General features: G+C 46.6%; 1 protein-coding gene and 1 long non-coding RNA gene across 4 annotated transcripts in view; one reads left to right on the plus strand and one right to left on the minus strand.

Moving 5' to 3' along the window:
• The window catches only part of LOC129040760 (uncharacterized), a 39,260-nt gene extending 27,821 nt beyond the window's left edge, over positions 1-11,439 (minus strand). Inside the window, exons 1-2 of one of the 3 annotated variants that reach the window (XR_008503724.2) lie at positions 10,754-11,439; positions 1,960-2,068 (exon numbers count right to left, since the gene is read on the minus strand). This is a non-coding gene — a long non-coding RNA (uncharacterized LOC129040760). Of the gene's footprint in view, positions 1-1,959; positions 2,080-10,753 lie in introns of all 3 variants that reach the window. The other 2 variants (XR_008503723.2, XR_008503725.2) reach the window with 2 other exon arrangements.
• On the plus strand, positions 11,077-12,827 carry NUPR2 (nuclear protein 2, transcriptional regulator). The gene is made up of 2 exons (XM_054495597.1): positions 11,077-11,536; positions 12,611-12,827. The coding sequence occupies exon 1, from the start codon at positions 11,237-11,239 to the stop codon at positions 11,528-11,530; it is 294 nt and encodes a 97-aa protein (XP_054351572.1). The 5' UTR covers positions 11,077-11,236; the 3' UTR covers positions 11,531-11,536; positions 12,611-12,827.
• The last annotated feature ends 7,279 nt before the right edge of the window (positions 12,828-20,106 follow it).

A 20,106-nucleotide genomic window follows, 5' to 3' on the forward strand; every position in this document is an offset into this window, starting at 1 on the left:
CAACCTCCACCTCCCAGGTTCAAGCAATTCTCCTGTCCCAGCCTCCTGAGTAGCTGGGATTATGTGCATACCACCACACTCAGCTAATTTTTGTATTTTTAGTAGAGACAGAGTTTCACCATGTTGGCCAGGCTGGTTTCAAACCCCTGACCTCAGATGATCTGCCTGCCTCAGCCTTGCACCTGGCCCAGATGTCTCTAATTCTAACATGAGGTGTATTGGAGAATCATAGCAGAGTGAGTTGCTGGTGTATCCACAAAGAAATGGGCATGGAACTCTCACGACAGCTGTCCTGAATAGTGTGTGTGTGCTGTTCTTGAATATCTCACTGCTCATTTATACACAGGCTTTCTGGTGACTGAGTCAACAGTATCTGTTTCATAAATAATGTAGCCTTATTTCTTTCTTTCTTTCTTTCTTTTTCTTTTTTTTTTTTTTTGAGACAGGGTCTTGCTCTGTTACCCAGGCTGGAGTGCAGTGGTGCGATCTTGGCTCACCGCAACTTCCGCCTCCCGCATTCAAGCGATTCTTCTGCCTCAGCTTCTTGAGTAGCTGGGATTACAGGTGCCACCATGCCTGGCTAATTTTTGTTTTTTGCTTTTTTGTGGCTTTTTTAGTTCGTTTTTTGAGATGGAGTTTTGCTCTTGTTGCCCAGGCTGGAGTGCAATGACACAATCTCGGCTCACAACCTCTGCCTCCCGGGTTCAAGCGATTATCCTGCCTTAGCCTCTTGAGTACCTGGGATTACAGGCATGCGCCACCACTCCTGGCTAATTTTGTATTTTTAGTAGAGACGGGGGTTTCTCCATGTTAGTCAGGCTGGTCTCAAACCCCCGACCTCAGGTGTTCCACCCGCCTTGGCCTCCCAAAGTGCTGGGATTATAGGCATGAGCCACCGCACCCAGCCTAACTTTTGTACTTTTAGTAGAGATGGGGTTTTACCATGTTGGCCAGGCTGGCTCAAATTTCTAACCTCAAGTGATCCGCCTGCCTCTGCCTTTCCAAGTGTTGGAATTACAGGCATGAGCCACCACGCCCAGGCAGCCCTATTTCTTTAAACCTATATATTTTGCACTTGTTAAAAGTATTTGTACATACAATTATCCAGCTTCCCTTGTTTATGTATGCTTGAATTTTGTATAAGCTTAAATATTTTTTCCAATCTAAGCTTTATTTTATCCCCTTTCTTCTACATTTGTATAACTTTAGGTGACTGTCTTTGTTAAAGTTTTTTCTGAAAAGGCTTAAAATAGAATATAGTTCTTGGCATCAACTTGAAAGTTATTTGAGGAGAAAGGGAGATTTATAATGATGACTCAAATGAAGCAAACTAAAAAATAATGAAGCAAGACAGGAAAAAGCAGTATTCACTTGAGCACATCCCAAAAGAATAACATTTCAAATGTAACTAGAAAAAGTATGCTGAAGATCACAATACAGAAATAATTATTAATACTCAAAATAGCTTTATAGCCCTGCTCAGCTTTTGAATGTTGGGAATTGACCCAGAGGTGGCTGTAACCTAAGATGGTTCCTTCAATAATGACCATTTTTTCTTTTTCAAGATGATGATTATTCTCCACCTTCTAAGAGACAAAGACCAACGAGCCACCACAGCCACCAGTGCCGGAACCCGCCAATGCTGGGGAACAGAAAGTGAGGGAGTTCAACTCTGATAAGTTCTCAGCAAAATCCATGACCTTTTCCTTTATCTTCTGGACTCTCAATGTGACTGATGAAAGTTACAACATGCTCTGCAGGGGTAAATGCTTTAGCATGTATTACTACATTTTAATCACATCTTTGTAAAGCCAGGAGCATTTTGAAAGTCACATTACATATATTGTTCAAACATAGTTTGTATTTACCAAAGCATAGGACATTGTATCATCTCGTATTAATTAGTTAGTTGGCTCAAAATTAGTGGTAATGACTTAGTAATTCAATAATTTCTCTTACCTTTAAAACCTTGTTTATTTCACAACTATTTCACCTCTTGGTTTTTGTTTTTGCTGTGCATCACCGCCTGCCAGCTGCTAATCTCTTATCTCCCAGTGGATTATGTGTCCTGTGAAGGAACTGAATATTAGTGGCAAATTATGTTGATGATTCATATTTTGAATAAATAGATTAAGCTTGTATACATTTTGAAAATAGTATTTTAATATTTTACTGTCATAGTCAATACCTGGGGGTACTCTGAGTCTCCCCAAGTTTCCCTGGCCCTGGCCGGTTGTGCTGCTGGCCTGGGCACCTGATGAGCCTGCAAGAGTGACTCCCGAGAGGTGGGTGGTCCAGGAGCTAGGGCAGGAACTTTGGAGTCACGCTGTTGGCTTTGAATCCAGACTCCTACACTTGGTAGCTGTGACCTCTCCAAGCCTCAGTGACCTGGAGAACTGAGCTCTGTCTGAGCCAGGTCCCATCCATGCACTACAGATCCATCCAGAGGGAAACTGCCCCAGGTTGCTCACTGTTCACTGCCAGCCTTGTGCGATGTCTCAAGGGCTTTCCCAAGCAGATCCTTGTCTCCTTCGAGGCTCTCACAATCCAGTGGAGGAGGCAAAACTCATCTGCTTCTGTCCCTCTGGGCATGCCTCATGCCAGGTGCATCTGCGGACATGGGCCATGCTCCTGGGCTTCCAAAGGTGGAGAATGTTGCCAGGCTCAGGTGGGTACATCAGAGCAGCTGCTGCCCTCTGGACACAGTGACAAAAAACACTCTTGGCCTGCCAGGCGCAATGGCTCATGCCTGTAATCCCAGCACTTTGGGAGGCCGAGGCAGGCAGATCACCTGAGGTCAGGAGTTCGAGACCAGCCTGGCCAACATAGGGAAACCCTATCTCCAGTAAAAATACAAAAATTAGCTGAGTGTGGTGGCAGATGCCTGTAATCCCAGCTATTCGGGAGGCTGAGGCAGGAGAATCGCTTGAATCCCGGAGGTAAAAGTTGCAATGAGCCAAGATGACGTCACTGCACTCCAGCCTGGGCAACAGAGTGGGACTCTGTCTCAAAAAAACAAAAAACAAAAAACACTCTGGGCCTGGAGTCCTGGTCTGGGGCATTGGGCAAGGCTCTTGCACTTCTTTGAGCTTGTTTCCCCATCTGGAAAGTGTGCTGATTGTATCTCCCTGTGGGCACTGAGGGGTCAGTGTTAGTTTGAGAGCCAGCATCTAGGGGGTCTATAATTGGTCTATAATTCCCCTTTGGCCCTATAGCTGGGGGGAACCAGAGACTTTGTTGGGATTACCTTAGGCATCAGTCTAGCTTCCTGCCCCTGGCTTGGGCTCAGCATCTGAAGTAGTCTGGAGGGGCAGGTGGTCTCAGTGGAGATTGGGGCTTTTCTCCAGCTGAGGTCACACCCAGAGCCAGAAATCTTGGCACCTGCTCTGGGCTAAGGATGCTCCTGGTCCCCAGGGTGCAGGTAACTTCCCACCTTACCTGGTTTCTGCCTTCCAGGGCCAATCTTCAGAACTTGGGACTTCTCAGCCTATCCCACCTCCCTCTCTGGCCAGCCTTGAATGCTTGTGGGTCCAGCACTTTTTCCAGGCTATCTCCTGGTTGTTCTCCTGGTTGTTCAGCCTGGGCTCATGCTGCTCCCCCTCCCACTCACCAAGACCCACAAGGACCACCCCACATCCAGCTCAGCCCCATCCCCTCAGATAGTCCTGTCTCTTTCCTCAGGTGACCAGGTGCACATTTTCATGTGAGGACCTTCACTGCACCTGGGAATGCCTACTGGTCACCTTGGTCACAGAGACCAAGGCATTTACCTGATACGAGTGCCCTTGGTTCACTGTCTACATGGCCAGGGAGGGAGTCAATAATGGGCTTTTCACTTGCTGCAAGGGCCAGTTCTCCTGGCCCCATGGCTCTAGAGATGGAGGATGCTGCAGGAGACACATCCCTCACTTCCCAGCTGAGGAGTGTGGGTCATCTCAGGGCAATTTCACTGTCCCTGCATGCATACCAAGCAGTGCTGCCTGCCTACGGGACGGTGGGCTCAGGAGTGCCCAGGTAGTCCCCAGAATGCCCTTGGCAGGCCCCTCACCTAGCTGCTCCCACAGCTCTGTAGCAAGAGTTCTAAACTTTCTTGAGTGTGGAGACTGCTGAGAGTAAGAGCTGTGGACCGTTTTCCAAGAAACGTGTGTACACACTCTCCACACAAAACCTTACATTGTTTCAGGGGTCTTACACCTTCCTAAGGGCCCAGTAATTGTACCCCTGGACCTGAGGGTGAGAAACCTTACCTCAGTTCTTCCCCAGTTGATCAGCCCAGGAGTAAGGGAGGAGAGGCCAGAAAGCAGAACCCATGGGAAGGGCCCCCTCCTGGAGTTTGAGGCCCACTCCCTCCTGCCCCTGCCTCTCCTCTGTCCAGGATTCCTCCCTGCTCTGCCCCACTCCTGGGGCCATGGCCATGGGGGTCTGCATTTTGATACAGGCCCCAGTGGCAACCCTGGGCCCAAAGTGGGCAGGCTCACCTGGAGGGGATCAGAGTAACATGGCAGGAAGTGAGGGGGAAAGCCACCCTGGAACCGCGCCTCTCTGCCCCCTCAAGTCAATGGGTGCACTCCTCCTTCCCCTCAATGAGACAGTGGCATGAGTTCCATGCGAGCGCTGTCCTACTCCCTCTGCTGCCTCTTTCTAGTCTTAGGGCTATCATAACACTTTCCCTTCCCCAGCCCTGCCAACCCGGTGGGACATTGGGCTTCCCTCTCACAGAGTCCTTGGGACAGGCCCATCCTGCATCATACCCACAGAGAGACCCTTTTTTTCTCCAGGGCCTGGGGAGCAGCCAGGTTCTATGAGTTAAATGCAGATCTGAACCATACCAAGCTGGGATTGGGGTACACACTCTCCTCTACTGAAAAGTAGCTGGGGATTCCAACTTGGTGAGAGGGAGAGTGGGGCAGAGCCAGACCAGACAAGGACTGATCACCTGGAAAAGGCCTGCTATCAAAGGTCTTGGCAAGTGCTGGGTGCGGTGGCTCACTCCTGTAATCCCAGCACTTTGGGAGGCCGAGACACGTGGATCACTTGAGGCCAGGCGTTCAAGTCCAGCCTGAGCAACATGGCAAAAATTCGTCTCTACTAAAAATACAAAAATTAGCTAGGCATACTATGCTCCTGTAATCCCAGCTACTTGGGAGGCTGAGGCAGGAGAATCGCTTGAACTGGGGAGGCAGAGGTTGAAGTGAGCCTCATCTTGCCACTGCACTCCAGTTGGGGAGACAGAGTGAAACTGTGTAAAGAATATAGCCTTGGCAGAGGAGCTGGCCTGGCAGTACCTTCCCTTGGGTTTCTCCTGGGTAGGCCTCTGCCATGAGGAGGTGCTTCCTTCTGCCTGTCCATGGCCCACAGCAAAGGAATGTCTGCTTCTGGGGGTTGGGTGGGAGACTGCTGACAGAACTGGAAACCTACTTCAGGTGGGTTTTTGTTTTCTTTTGTTTTGTTTTGTTTTTGAGACAGAGTCTCGCTCTGTTGCCCAGCTGGAGTGCAGTGGTGCAATCTCGGCTCACTGCAACCTTCACCCCCCTGGGTCCAAGCAATTCCCATGTCTCAGCCTCCTGAGCAGCTGAGATTACAGGCATGTGCCACCATGCCTGGCTAATTTTTGTATTCTTTGTAGAGACGGGATTTCACCATGTTGGCCAGGCTGGTCTCAAACTCCTGACCTCAAGTGATCTGCCCACCTTGGCCTCAGAAAGTGCTGGGATTACAGGCATGAGCCACCACCCCCGGGCCCTTCAGGTGGGTTTTGAGGCTTCACTGCAATACTACTTTCTAGTTGCTGCTGCAACAAATTACCACACACTTGGTGGCTTAAAACTACACGAATGTATTCCCTTAGAGTTCTGAAGGCCAGAATTCTAGTCAGTCCCACTGAGTGAAGGTGGGAGCAGGTCCGGTGCCTTGCAAGGCTCTCCGGGAGAATCCATTGCCTGGTCCTGGGGGCGGCCTTCACTCCTCAGCTTTTGCTGCCCTTTTTGAATGACTCATGTTTCCTGCTTCCATCACTACACCTCCCACCCTCTCCATCACCTGCTCTTCTAAGGATCTTGGTGAGTACATCAACCCCACAGGGACAAGCTGGGATAATCCTCCCGGCCAAAGATCCTTAACTTCATTATATCTGCAAAGCTCCTTTTGCCATAGAAGGTCATGTTCACCGATTCCTGGGATTGGGATATGAGCATTTTGGGGGGTCACTATCAGTCTACTACAGCTAGGCTGCAAAACTATTACACTCTCCTGGTGTTTCAGTGAGTGGGATTGGGAGAAAAAGCATTGGGATTTTTTGCTTTGGGGTCCCTCTTTTTTTTTTTGGGAGGGAGTCTTGCTCTGTCACCAGGCTGGAGTGTGGTGGCGTGATCTTGACTGTCACCTCCGCCTCCCGGGTTCACGCCATTCTCCTGCCTCAGCCTCCTGAGTAGCTAGGACTACAGTTGTGTGCCACCACACCCGGCTAATTTTTTATATACATTTTTAGTAGAGATGGGGTTTCACCATGTTGACCAGGATGGTCTAGATCTTTTGACCTCGTGATCCACCCACCTCAGCCTCCCATATCCCAGGCATGAGCCACCATGCTCAGCCGGGGTCCCTCTTAAACTTGTATTTTTAAGGTCCCTCTTAACCTTTTTTTTTTCCTTCTTTCTTTTTTGAGATGGAGTCTTACTCTGTCACCAAGGCTGGCAGTGGGGCACGGTCTCGGCTCACTGCAATGTTCATCTTCTGGGTTCAAGCGATTCTCCTGCCTCAGCCTCCCGAGTAGCTGGGACTACAGGCACCTGCCACAACATCTGACTTAGTTTCGTATTTTTGGTAGAGATGGGGGTGGGGGTGGAGGTGGGGAGGGGGGTTTCTGCTATGTTGCCCTGAGCTCAAAGCGATCCGCCCACTCTGCTCCCAAAGTGCTAGGATTACAGGCCTGAACCACCACACCTGGCCACTGTAAAGTCTTCTTTCCACACAGCTGAGACATGTTTTAGGAAGTTTGCTAACAGACCCCTGGAGACCTCCTCATTGTGGCCTCCCTGTTGTTTTTGATTCATCTTTTCTGCCCTCCTGCTTTTCAGAAATTAAAAGGCTAAAAAGAGGTACTAAACTTTAAAACTTCTCTTATAGTCTCCCATTAAACTAATTCTAAGAACCACCAAAAAAGGGAAAAAATTTTTCAAAAGTAGTAAAATGATATGGACTGTGAGGATGTAAAATATTGGAAATAAGTCATTATATGTTAGTGCTGCTCTGACATAGGGGCATATTATTGAGAATCAACTTTTGCTCAATTTTCAGAGAAATGGAATAATCGTATTGCTGATCTATGTAAACAAGTTGAAGAATTGTCTGAAAGAAAATATGGTATGTCTAAACTGGAAAAGTCCTGTAACCCTTTGTTCATGAGCATTTACACAATAGTTACTGTGCATCATGGGGTACTGTGGACAAGCCCAGGGCTGCTGGTGAATCCTGCCATACTTACAGGTTTCTCCTTGTAAGGTGCTTTGTAGTGTCTAAATATTAGAAACATTCTTTGTTTCTAGATTACTGCAAAGCTAAGGAAAAGTTCTATTTCTTTAATTATCATTATCATTTCTTTTAAACTTTCAGCATGGATATTGGGGATTTACTTACATATTTATTGCAAAGCCCTGGATCTTAGGGATTTAATTGAATTTTTTAATACTGTTTCTCTTAATCTGCTTTGTTAAATTTGGTATTCACCAAGATGCCCCTATTGTCTCTACTTTTATCTTTTTTTTTTTTTTGAGACAGTCTCGCACTGTTGCCCAGGCTGCAGTGCAATGGTGTGATCTTGGCTCACTGCAACTTCCGCCTCCCGGGTTCAACCCACTCTCTTGCCTCAGCCTCCTGAGTAGCTGGGATTACAGGTGCCCACCACCACGCCCAGCTAATTTTTTTTGTAGTTTTTAGTAGAGACGGGGTTTCACTATGTTGGCCAGGCTGGTCTCGAACTCCTGACCTCATGATACACCCGCCTTGGCCTCCCAAAGTGCTGGGATTACAGGTGTGAGCCACCGCGCCCAGCCTCTACTTTTATCTTGATGCATCACTGAGTTGATGTTAGATTTCAAATTCTTCTTTGCCCTTATGCCATTCTATCCTGAACCCACCTTTAATGATGATGAAGGAAATCAGCAATATGTTATTATCTATCTGTTGGCATATAGCAAATGCTCACCTAAAAATAGCAACAACCAGTGAAAAACATCATGTGCTTTGGTGTTTTTATTTGGATGACTATTTACTTTGCAATCTACTAGCAAGCTATAATATTGTATGATATGCAGAATTTTAACTGAATTGCTTTAAGTGAACATTTAAACATGATAAACCATATTGATGGTATTTATGTTAATATATTTGAACATTTTTTTCTTCATCATGAGTAATATAACATATCCCTCAATGAAAATCTAGAATTAGAGTAAATTTGCTAATGAATTCAATAACTTTTCCATAATATTTTTAGTTATGTGCTTAAGGTTCTCTTAGTGTTTCTCCCACTTTTTAATAGCTTATGCCTTTTTTGCCTTTGTTTTTTATTGGTTCATTTTAAAGCAAAAACCTCACAACATGTGCTCCCTAGAAGCACTGTAACCTAGTGGTAAGATCATAGGCTCTGGGGACACAGGCTGGCCACGTCTCTGCTGTCTGAGCCTTAGTATCCTTTTGTAGTCATGAGAACTGAAGATCTATCCTGAAGATTTGATAAGATAGTAAAGTGCTTCACATAATATCGGGCATATAAATACATAATAAATGCTTCCTGACCTCAGGTGATCCTCCCACCTCGGCCTCCCAAAGTGCTGGGATTACAGGCGTGAGCCACCACGCCCAACCAAGAAATTCTTGTGTAAAAAGAGGCTGGGCTCAGTGCCTCAATCCTAGCACTTTGGGAGGTCAGGGCAGGTGGATCACTTGAGGTCAGAAGTTTGAGACCGGCATGGGCAACATGATGAAATCCCATCTCTACTAAAAAATAAAAATAATTATCCAGGTGTGGTGGTGGGTGCCTGTAATCCCAGCTTCTCAGGAGGCTGAGGCAGGAGAATCACTTGAACCTAACAGGCGGAGGTTGCAGTGAGCCGAGATCATGCCACTGCACTCCAGCCTGGGCAACAACACCAACTCACAAAAAAAAAAAACAAAAACAAAAACAGACTCCATCTCAAACAAAAACAAAACAAAACACAAATGTGGTATGGCAATGAAAATAATTGCTGTGTTAAAGACAGTTTCATAGAAAATAAAAGACCACTCAAATACAATAAGCTGTCTTTTTAGATGAGTATAATTATTATTCTTATTTAACAGCTAAAGAAACAGGCTCAGAGAATGTTATTTGATTGGACTGTGTTGCATCTCTGGACAGTGCAGCTGAGATCAGACTTCATGTGTAACTCCACTAGCCTACCAGGGTGCCTCTTATAAAGGTAAAAAATGTAAATCTGGCCTAATACACAAAGTTGCCAGGGCAGCACTGGGTCAATTCTACATACAGTACTTCTATGTTCATAAAGAGAAACATTAAGGGAAGGTGAAAATGCTTCTAGAAGGCGACTGGACACCAGCACCCTTGCTTACTACCTTTGGGCTCTTCTTTAAGGCCAACAGTGACCTGAAATTATTGACTGACTTTTCCAATCAACTGGAGAAAATGGTACCAAGGTCACCAACATCAGACAAATTCACTTGAGGACCTATCTATGTGCTTTGAAAGACAAAACTGCTTTTGTAAAGGATACTGTATTTCAGAAAAACAATCATATTAACAACTAATAACACTGTAAAATGCTGATGTGTTGAATGCTACTTTAGAAAAACAGGTTCAAATCTAGGAAAAAAATTTCCGACAGAAAACTATGTATCAATTATCTAGCTAGCTATCTACAGACATGGTCTCATTCTATTGCTCAGGATGGAGAGCAGTGGGATGATCATAGCTCACTGCAGCCTTGAGTTGCTGGCCCCAAGTGATCCTCCTGCCTCAGCCTCCTAAGCAGCTGGGGCCACAGGTGGACACAGGTACACCTGGCTTTTTTTGTCTGTTTTGTAGAAACAAGGTTTCACTACATTGCCCAGGCTGGTCTTAAACTCTGGAGTCTCGATCTGTCGCCCAGGCTGGGATGCAGTGGTGTGACCTCGGCTCACTGCAACCTCCACCTCCCAGGTTCAAGCAATTCTCCTCTATCAGCTTCCTGAGTAGCTGGGATTACAGGCATGTGCCACCACACGCAGCTAATTTTTGCGTTTTTTGTAGAGACCAGGTTTCACCACATGGGCCAGGATGGTCTCGAACTCCTGACCTCAGGTGATCCACCCGCCTTGGCCTCCCAAAGTGAGGCGTGAGCCACCACACTTTCTTATGTTATTAAATAGCCTAACCCAGGAAGGGTGTGGTGGCTCACAGCTGAAATCCCAACAACTCTAAAGGCCAAGGTGAGAAGATCACTTGAACCCAGGACGAAACCGGCCTGGGCAACAGAGCGAGACCCCCGTCTCTACTAAAAATACAAAAATTAGGCCGGGGTGCACCGTGCCCGGCTGATTTTTGTATCTTTTGTAGGGACGGGGTTTCGTCATGTTACCCAAGCCATCCATCCTCCCACCTCGGCCCCCCAAAATGCTGGGATTATAGGGCCCAGTCAGCCTCCTGTTTTCTTTAAGCAGTCCCTCCCTGTTGCACACTTGGATAGTTTTCTTTTTTATTTTTTTAGACAGGATCTACCTCAGTCTCGCAGGCTGGGGTGCTGTAGTGGGAAGATAGCTCATTGGAGCCATGAACCTTGGAGTTCAAGTAGCTGGGAAGCTGAGGTGGGACTTCAGAGATGGGGTCGCGCTATGTTGCCCAGGCTGCTCTTGACTGCCTGGCCTGAAGGGATCCTCCCACTTCCGCCGCGCTTTAACATAGTTTCCTATTTTTGACCAACACAAACACTGTGCTGAGTTGGAGTTTGTCAGCTACCCTTCTCCAGCAACATACAGGATCTGGCGGGGAGGTCCTGGTTACCAGGCCGCACTCCAAGAAGACAGCCCTGCTCCAGGCACTGTACCGCCACTGTGACGTCGTCCAAGGTCAGCCTCTATGGCGTCGCCGAAGGCACCCCCACCTTCACGCTGAGCCCATCTGAACTGGAGGCGGGGCTGCTGGGTCTTCCAGGAGCGCCCAGACGCGGGCAGGTGGCCGCCGGTGGCCACAGGCCTGGGCAGGATGGAAGCGGCCGCAGAGCGGGCGCTTCCGCGTCTGCAGCCTCTGGCCCTGCCGCCGCCACCCATAAGCTACGAGGAGGAGCTTTACGACTGCCTGGACTACTACTACCTGCGCGACTTCCCGGCCTGCGGGGCGGGGCGCAGCAAGGGCCGGACTCGGCGCGAGCAGGCGCTGCGCTCCAACCGGCCTGCGGCTGGCGGGCACGAGCGCAAGGTCGCGCAGAAGCTCCTCAATGGCCAGCGCAAGCGCCGCCAGCGCCAGCTGCAACCCAGGCTGCGCACTCGCCTCACCTGAGCCTGGGTACGTGAGCCCAACACCTCCCCCAACCAGGGCCCCGGGGACCCTGGGAGCGTCCCCCCCCCACACGGCGCTGCTCGCCCTGGGCAGGGTCGGCTGCCTCTGAGGGAACTGCATTAGGGAGCGGCACCCACCAGCTTGGCCTCTTATGGCCGTTGCAATAGCATTAAAGCCTTTGGAACTTCATAGGCGGGTAGAAGGGGCTAGGAAACGAAGAAAACATCTTTTTAAAAATATAAACGATCGATGGCTGGGTGCAGTGGCTCACACCTGTAATCCCAGCACTTTGGGAGGCCGAGGAGGACGGATCACGAGGTCAGGAGATCGAAACCATCCTGGCCAACATGGTGAAACCCCATCTCTACTAAAATTTAAAAAAAAAAAAAAAATTAGCCGGGCATTGTGGTGCGCGCCTGTAGTCCCAGCTACTTGGGAGGCTGAAGCAGGGGAATGGCTTGAACCCGGGAGGTGGAGGTTGCAGTTAGCCGAGATCGTGCTACTGCACTCCAGCCTGGCGACAGAGCGAGACTCCGTCACACACACACACACACACACACACACACACACACACACACACACACACACGCGATCGAGCCCGGGAGGTTGAGGTTACAGTGAGCCAAGATTGCGCCACTGCTCTCCAGCCTGGGTGCCAGAGGGAGACCCTGTCTCTAAAAAAAATAGATGCAGGTAAGACCTTTTCTTCCGGCGCTCATACTCAGACTGAAGAAAGTAATTGGGCTGGACCCGGTGGCTCAGACCTGTAATTCCAGCACTTTGGGAGGCCCAGGCAGACGTATCACTTTAGCTCAGGAGTTCCAGACTACCCTGGTCAACGTGGTGAAACCACGTCGCTACAAAAATACAAAAAATAATCTGGGCGTGGTGGCGCGTGCTTGTAGTCCCCGCTACTTGCGTGGCTGAGGCGGCAGGATCGCTTGAATCCAGGAGGTCTAAGCTGCAGTGAGCCATGATTGCCCCACTTCACTCCAGCCTGGGCGACAGAGTGAGACCCCGTGTCAAAAAAAGAAAAACAAAAGAAGTAACTGACCTGTGTTTTTGTCTGATTTCCTACAGGATACCGAAGGACCTGTTCGAAGTATTTACTGTAACTCCAACTGTAACTTGGTTCTGAGGAGGAGAGAATCCATGCTTGGTCAACAGAACTTTTCGCTGTCACTTAAGTTTACTGCTTCGATATCTTTTCCTTACTAATTGATTGTTAATTAAGTAGTGCCCAAGTGGATTAGCCTTTTTAGGGTTTATTAATTAAAAGAGAGCAGCAAGAATGGCATTTTAACTTTCCCGGGGTTTTTTTCAGTTACTATGGTAACTCTTTTCAAGTCCACAAATGATTTGTTCTTATCTGTAAAGAAAAGGTCACAAAGATAAGCGGAGAGAGACCAAAGATAGGAATATGTGTAAGATTTCTACCTAAATGTCGGCTGGGCACTGTAGCTCACTCCTGTAATCCCAACACTTTGGGAGGCCGAGGCGGGCAGATCACCTGAGGTCAGGAGTTCGAGACCAACTTGGCAAACATGGCAAAACCCCATCTCTACCAAAAATACAAAAACTAGCCGGACGCGGTGGTGGGTGCCTGTATCCCAGCTACTCAGGAGCCTGAGTCAGGAGAATTGCTTGAACCTTGGAGGCCAAGGTTGCAGTGAGCCGAGATCATGCCACTGTGCTACAGCCTGGGCGACAGAGCAAGACTACATCTCAAAAAAAAAGGATGTCTACCTAAATGTCATAGACTACTCTGAAGGTTCATATTTGCATATTATAATGTATATTGCACTGCGTGCCAACCTCAAATAATCAAAAGAGTCAGAATCTAAAGGGAGTTTATTCATGCACAGAGTTTTAGGAAGGCCACCTGGGAAGCACAGATACCAAAGAGTGGAAGTCAGTGTTCCAAGGCTTAGAAGTTTGGGATCACTTACATAGACAAAGTTTAGAGAAGCTTAGCAGAATTAAAGCACCTCTCCGTTTAGTCCAGGTGGTCTTTCTTTCACTCTGTCACCCAGGCTGGAGTGCAGGGGCACAATCGCCGCTCACTACAGCCTCAACCTCTCAGGCTTAAGCCATCCTCCCACCTTAGCATCCCTAGTAGCTGGGACTACAGGCACACACCAATACACCCAACTAATTTTTGTATTTTTTGTAGAGACGGGGTTTTGCCACATTGCCCAGGTGGTCTCAAACTGCTGGGCTTAAGCAATCCACTCACCTCGGCGGCCTCTCAAAGTACTAGGATTACAGGCATGAGTGACTGTGCCCAGATGAGGTGGTCTTTTTTCCGGGAAAGACGTGTTTAACCTTCCACACTGAAGATGTAAGTCATAGAGTCTTTTGTGCCATCTGGTGTGAGTTAGGTACAGAATAATAAAGGAGGCAGTTAATCTCTAACAAAGGTGAGTGATTGGAAGGAGAGGAGGTCTAGTCTCTGGTCTCTCATAGTCATTTACAGAATGAAAAGAATAAGGAAATAATAAATTATAATTTAAGAACCAGAAGTTACGAACATGCTATGTGACTCAATCAGGGTGTAACTTCCCCCTTGGTGTGATAAATTTATATGGGGTCCTGAAACTTTTTTTTATAGTTGGTAGGTTCTCCACACAATTTATCCCACAACAATTTTTCGAGGTAGATGCTGCTATCCACATTTTTTTTTTTTGAGACAGTGTCTTGCTCTGTCGTCCAAGCTGCAGTGCAGTGGCATGATCTCAGCTCACTGCAACCTCTGCTTCCTGGGTTCAAGCAATTCTCCAGACTCAGCCTCCCAAGTAGCTGGGATTACAGGTGCCCACAACCATGCCTGGCTAATTTTTGTATTTTTCATAAAGACCAGGTTTCACCTTGTTGGCCAGGCTGGTCTCGAACTCCTGACCTCAGATGATCTACCCGCCTCAGCCTCCCAAAGTGCTGGGATTACAGGCATGAGCCACTGCGCCCAGCCCACATTTTAGAAAAGGGATTCTAAGGCACAGAGAGTTCAAGTACCTTTCCAAAGATGACACAGCTGATCAGATAGCAGACCAGGTGGCCTGACCCCAGGACTTTTGCCTTTGGCCTCTATAATACCTTGTTGAGCACAGCAGTAAATATTTCATATGTAGTTTTATCCAGAATTTTCCTGTTGGTTGTGGTAAACCATGTTTTGTTCTTTTGAGACAGGGGCAAGCTCTGTTGCCCAGGCTTCTGGTGTGCAGTGGCACAAACACCAGCCTCAACCTCTTGGGCCCAGACAATCCATTTCAGCCTCCCAAAGCGCTGGGATTACAGGAATGAGCCATCATGCCTGGCCTCACACTATATTTGAATGCTTTTTTTGAAAATGGAAACTTTTATAGGCAATTCACTTCCTTCAAACTAATGATAAGGAAATGATGCTGTTCTGTTTTGTTTTGTTTTTACATGTTTTTTGTTTGTTTGTTTGTTTCTTTTTTGGGACAGGGTCTTGCTCTGTTGCCCAGGCTGGAGTGTGGTGGTGCAATCATAGCTCACTTCAGCCTTGACCTCCCAGGCTCAAGCAATCCTTCCCCCTCAGCCTCCCAAGTAGCTGGGACTGCAAGTGCATGCTACTACACTTGGCTAATTTTTGTATTCTTTGCAGAGACAGGTTTTCACCATGTTGCCGAGGCTGGTCTCAAACTCCTGGGCTCAGCTATCCTCCACCCTCGGCTTCCCAAAGTGCTGGGATTACACGCGTGAGCCACTGTGCCTGGCTGATGCTGTTCTTTTCAAATGCATTTGTTGGTTTTTTATTTTTATTTTTATTTATTTTTTTTTTTGAGATGGGGTCTCTGTCTCCCAGGCTGAAGTGCAGTGGTGCAATCTCTGCTCACAGCAGGCTGGTCTCAAACTCCTGACCTCAGATATTCTTCCCACCTCAATATCCCAAAGTGCTGAGATTACAGGTGTAATCAACTGCACCTGGTGATTTTGTTCATTTAGATAGTAAAACTTTTTAATTTAAAAAAAATTTTTTGTTGAGCTGGAGTGCAGTGGCGTGATCTCGGCTCACTGCAACCTCTGCCTACCGGGTTCAAGTGATTCTCCTGCCTCAGCCTCTCAAGTAGCTGGGACTACAGGTGCATGCCACCGCACCCAGGTAATTTTTGTATTTTTAGCAGAGATGGGGTTTCACCATGTTGGCAAGGATAGTCTCGATCTCTTGACCCTGTGATCCACCTGCCTCGGCCTCCCAAAGTGCTGGGATTACAGGCATGAGCCACCGCCCCTGGCCAAAAAAAATTTTTTTTTGAGACAGAGTCTCACTGTCCCACAGGCTAGAGTACCGTTGCACAGTCACAGCTCACTGCAGCCTCAACTTCCTGGACTCAAGTGATTCTCCCACCATAGTCTCCCAAGTATCTGAGGCCACAGGTACACACCACCACACCCGGCTAATTTTTTTTGTATTTTGTAGAGCAGGGGTTTTGCCATGTTGCCCAGGCTGGTCTCAAACTCCTGGGCTCAAGCGATCTTCCAGACTTAGCCTCCCAAAGTGCTGGGATTACAGGCATGAGCCACTGCACCTGGCCTTTTTAATTAAATTTAAATTATAAGCGTGGTCACTGTAGGAAATATGTGTATTACTTATCTACTGCTATGTAACAAATTACTCCAAACCTAGTGGCTTAAAATAAATACTTAGGGCCGGGCACAGTGGCTCATGCCTATAATCCTAACACTTTGGGAGGCCAACGTGGGCAGATCACAAGTCCAGAAGTTCAAGACCAGCCTGGGCAACATCATGAGACTCCATCTCTACAGAAAATGCAAAAATTAGCCAGGCATGGTGGTACGCACCTGTGGTCCCAGCTACTCAGGAGGCTGACGCAGAAGAATCACTTGAGCCCAGGGGGCAGAGGTTGTAGTGAGCCAAGATCACACCACTGCACTCCAGCCTGGGTGACAGAGTGAGAGACTGTCTCAAAAATAAACAAATATAAAAAAATACTTAGATCTCCATTGCTGTGGGTCAGGAATTCAGGACTGACATAGCTGGGTCATTTGGGCTCAGGGTGTCTCGTGACATTGCAGTCAAGCTGTCAACTGAGACTGCAGTCACCTAAAGCCTGTTTCCAAGGTGGCTCACTTAACGTGACTGCTGACCTGAGGCCTCACTTCATGTCACATGAGCCTCTCTACAGGCTGCTTAGGTGTCATGGTGTGACAGCTGGCTTTCCCAAGTGAGTAATCAAACAGTGAACAAGGAGGAAGCCACAGTACCTTTTATGATGTAGTTTGCAAAGTTGCAAACCATCACTTTTGCTTTTTCCTATCTGTCAGAAGGGAATCAGTCAGGTAACCCAGCCCACACTCAAGGGGATAGGGACTGGGCTTCACCTTTTGAAGAGAATATCAAAGAATTTGTGGACATATTTTAAACTACCATGCTATGTTTAATTATGGCAAGTATGGTCACTGTAGAAAAACTGAAAAATAGGGACAAGCAAAAAAAAAGTCACTTATAATTCCATGACTCAATGGATGACATTACTAGTTGGGTATATATAATTCCAATATTTACTTTCTCAAAATACAAACACACTGTGTACTATCGCGTAATCTGCTCTTTCACACAATGTATTGTATGTATTGTAAAAATACCTTTCATGTCAAATATTCTTTCCTAACTTTTTTTTTTTCTTGAGACGCAGTTTCCTTCTTGTCACCCAGGCTGGAGTGCAATGGTGCAATCTCTACTCACTGCAACCTCCGCCTCCCGGGTTCAAGCAATTCTCCTGCCTCAGCCTCCCAAGTAGCTGGGATTACAAGCATGAGCCACACCCAGCTAATTTTTGTATTTTTAATAGAGATGGGGTTTCACCATGTTGGCCAGGCTAGTCTCAAACTCCTGGCCTCAAGTGATCCACCCACCTCAGCTCCCCAAAGTGCTGGGATTACAGGTTTGATCTACCGTGCCCAGCCCCTCATAACATTTTTTAATGGCTGCATACATTTCATCATGTGTATGTATCATAACTTATTTAACGAATTCTATTATAGGACACTTAGGTTGTTTACAAGTTTTTCCTGTTTTACACATTTTGTTAAATGAACATCCCTACAACACATTTATTTGTACAATCATGACTGTTTCTTAAATTCCTAGAAGTAAAATTTCTGGAATACAGTTTGCATAATTTTAAAACTTCAAACACCTGTTACCTAATTTGAGCAGAATGTTTACTATAATATTCAAGAGTCCATTTGGCCAATGTCATATCTATGATAAAACCTGCAAAAGTTCAGATATTAATAACTATAAGTAAATTTGTTGAGAGTGACTGAAATCACTATGGAATGAGAAGTTGCTATAGAAATTTTACTAAAAAGCGAACTAGCCAGGCACAGTGGCTCACACTTGTAATTCTAGCACTTTGGGAGGCTGAGGTGGGCAGATCACTTGAGGTCAGGAGTTTGAGACCAGCATAACCAACATGGTGAAACCCCATCTCTACTAAAAATACAAAATTAGTCAGGTATGGTGGTACACACCTGTAATCCCAGCTACTTGGGAGGGTGAGGCAGGAGAATTGCTTCAACCTGTGAGGCGGAGGTTGCAGCGAGCCAAGATTGCGCCTGGGCAACAAGAGTGAAACTCCGTCTCAAAAAAACAGAGTGAACTTCACACATCTGTCCCAGCAAACTATAAATGATATGTAGCAGAATTCTGGTATTTTCAATTCTGAGTTTTTTGTTCTTTGTTTTAATTTACTTTTTCTTAATTTGTTATTTGGATAGAATACATTAACTACTTCAAAATCCAAAAGCTACTGACTGCCCCCCTCCACCGTAGACACCCAGTCCCACTGCCTGAAGGCAACCAGTGTTATCAACTTCAGATATTTTATGCATATACAATATGGTCTTTTCTGTTTTACACAAATAATAGCACACTGTACTCAATTCTACCCCTTGCTTTTTTTATCACTTGTAGTTTATTTTGGAAATTATTTCACGTCAATATACAGAGAAGATTCCTCATTCTTTTTTTATAGTTGCATATTATGTGAATGTGCCTTTTTTTATTTTTGAGACAGAGTCTTGCTGTGTCGCCCAGGCTGGAATGCAGTGGTGCGATCTTGGCTCACTGCAACCTCTGCCTCCTGGGATCACGCCATTCTCCTGCCTCAGCCTCCCAAGTAGCTGGGACTACAGGCACGTGCCACTGCGCCCGGCTAATTTTTGTATTTTTACTAGAGACAGGGTTTCACCATGTTAGCCAGGATGGTCTCGAGCTGTTGACCTTGTGATCCGCCCACCTTGGCCTCCCAAAGTGCTGGGATTACAGGCGTGAGCCACTGCGCCCAGCCTGCCATTATTTTTTTTAACCAATATTCTATTGGCAGGAATTTAGGTTTTCTCCAATCCCTTACCAACACAAAATAACTTTGTATGAACATCTAATAGTCTTTCAATTTAGGAATGAATGACTTAGCCACGTTTGAGTAAAATGTTCTGGTCTGGATTCCTTTCTGTCTTGAACTATCCAAAGTTCTCCTCATTCTAAACCCTTCTTGTGCCAGAATGTATCCTTTATAAGACTCCTTGTCTTCATCTCTGCTTATGAATTATCTAAAAGCAAGTAAAAAGTCTTATTATTTGTAAAGTATTCATTCCTTTAAGAAGTTATGTAAAAATAAAGCTTTGTTTTTTACAAAAGGTTTTTGTATAATTCACCCTTTTTATTGTTCAAAATCTTTTTATTTCAATACTTTTGCGGGAACAGGTGGTGTTTGGTTACATGGAAAAGTTCTTTAGTGGTGATTTCTGAGGTTTTGATGCACCCATCACCCGAGCGGTGTACACCATACTCAACAGTGTAGTCTTTTATCCCTTACCCCCCTAGCACATCCCTCCAAATCCCCAGAGCCCATTATATCATTCTTTTGCCTTTGCATCCTCATAGCTTAGCTCCCACATTATTCACCCTTTAGTTCCAAGTACATTCTGCTGTTGCTGGGACACGGGAAGGCTGTTTTAAACTGTACTTCCTCTGGTGGAAGGGAGAAATTTCTGATTGACATCAAGCAGAAATGGTTCCATCTCTGCTTCCTCTCCTCAATAAACCTCACTCCAACCGCATGGGAGTTTCCCATGAGCCCATTATGAAATGCCACTAGCCAAATTTCCCCTTATTTTAGCGATGTTTAATGTAACTGTTGAAAGCACTTCAGGCTGGGCCTGGTGGCTTATGCCTGTAATCCCAGCACTTGCAGGCCGAGGTAGATGAATCACCTGAGGTCAAGAGCTCGAGACCAGCCTGACCAACATGGCGAAACCCTGTTTCTACTAAAATAAAAAATTAGCCAGGCGGGTTGACGTGCGCCTGTAATCTCAACTACTCCAAAGGCTGAGGCAGGAGAATCGCTTGAATCCGGGAGGCGGAGGCTGCAGTGAGCTGAGAAACGCGCCACTGCACTCCAGCCTGGGCGACAGAGCCAGACTCCATCTCAAAAAAAAAAAGCATTTCACACCAATTATCACTAAAGCACAGATCCTTGGGGCCTTTGCAATTGCTGTTCTCTCTTCCTGTAATGTTCTTATCTTCA

The sequence above is a fragment of the Pongo pygmaeus genome, chromosome 6, assembly GCF_028885625.2.
Source record: "Pongo pygmaeus isolate AG05252 chromosome 6, NHGRI_mPonPyg2-v2.0_pri, whole genome shotgun sequence".
Classification (NCBI taxonomy): Eukaryota; Metazoa; Chordata; class Mammalia; order Primates; family Hominidae; genus Pongo; species Pongo pygmaeus.

Excerpts from the sequence above, each read along its gene's own strand:
- NUPR2 (XM_054495597.1), top strand. The coding sequence starts at position 11,237 with ATGGAAGCGGCCGCAGAGCGGGCGCTTCCGCGTCTGCAGCCTCTGGCC.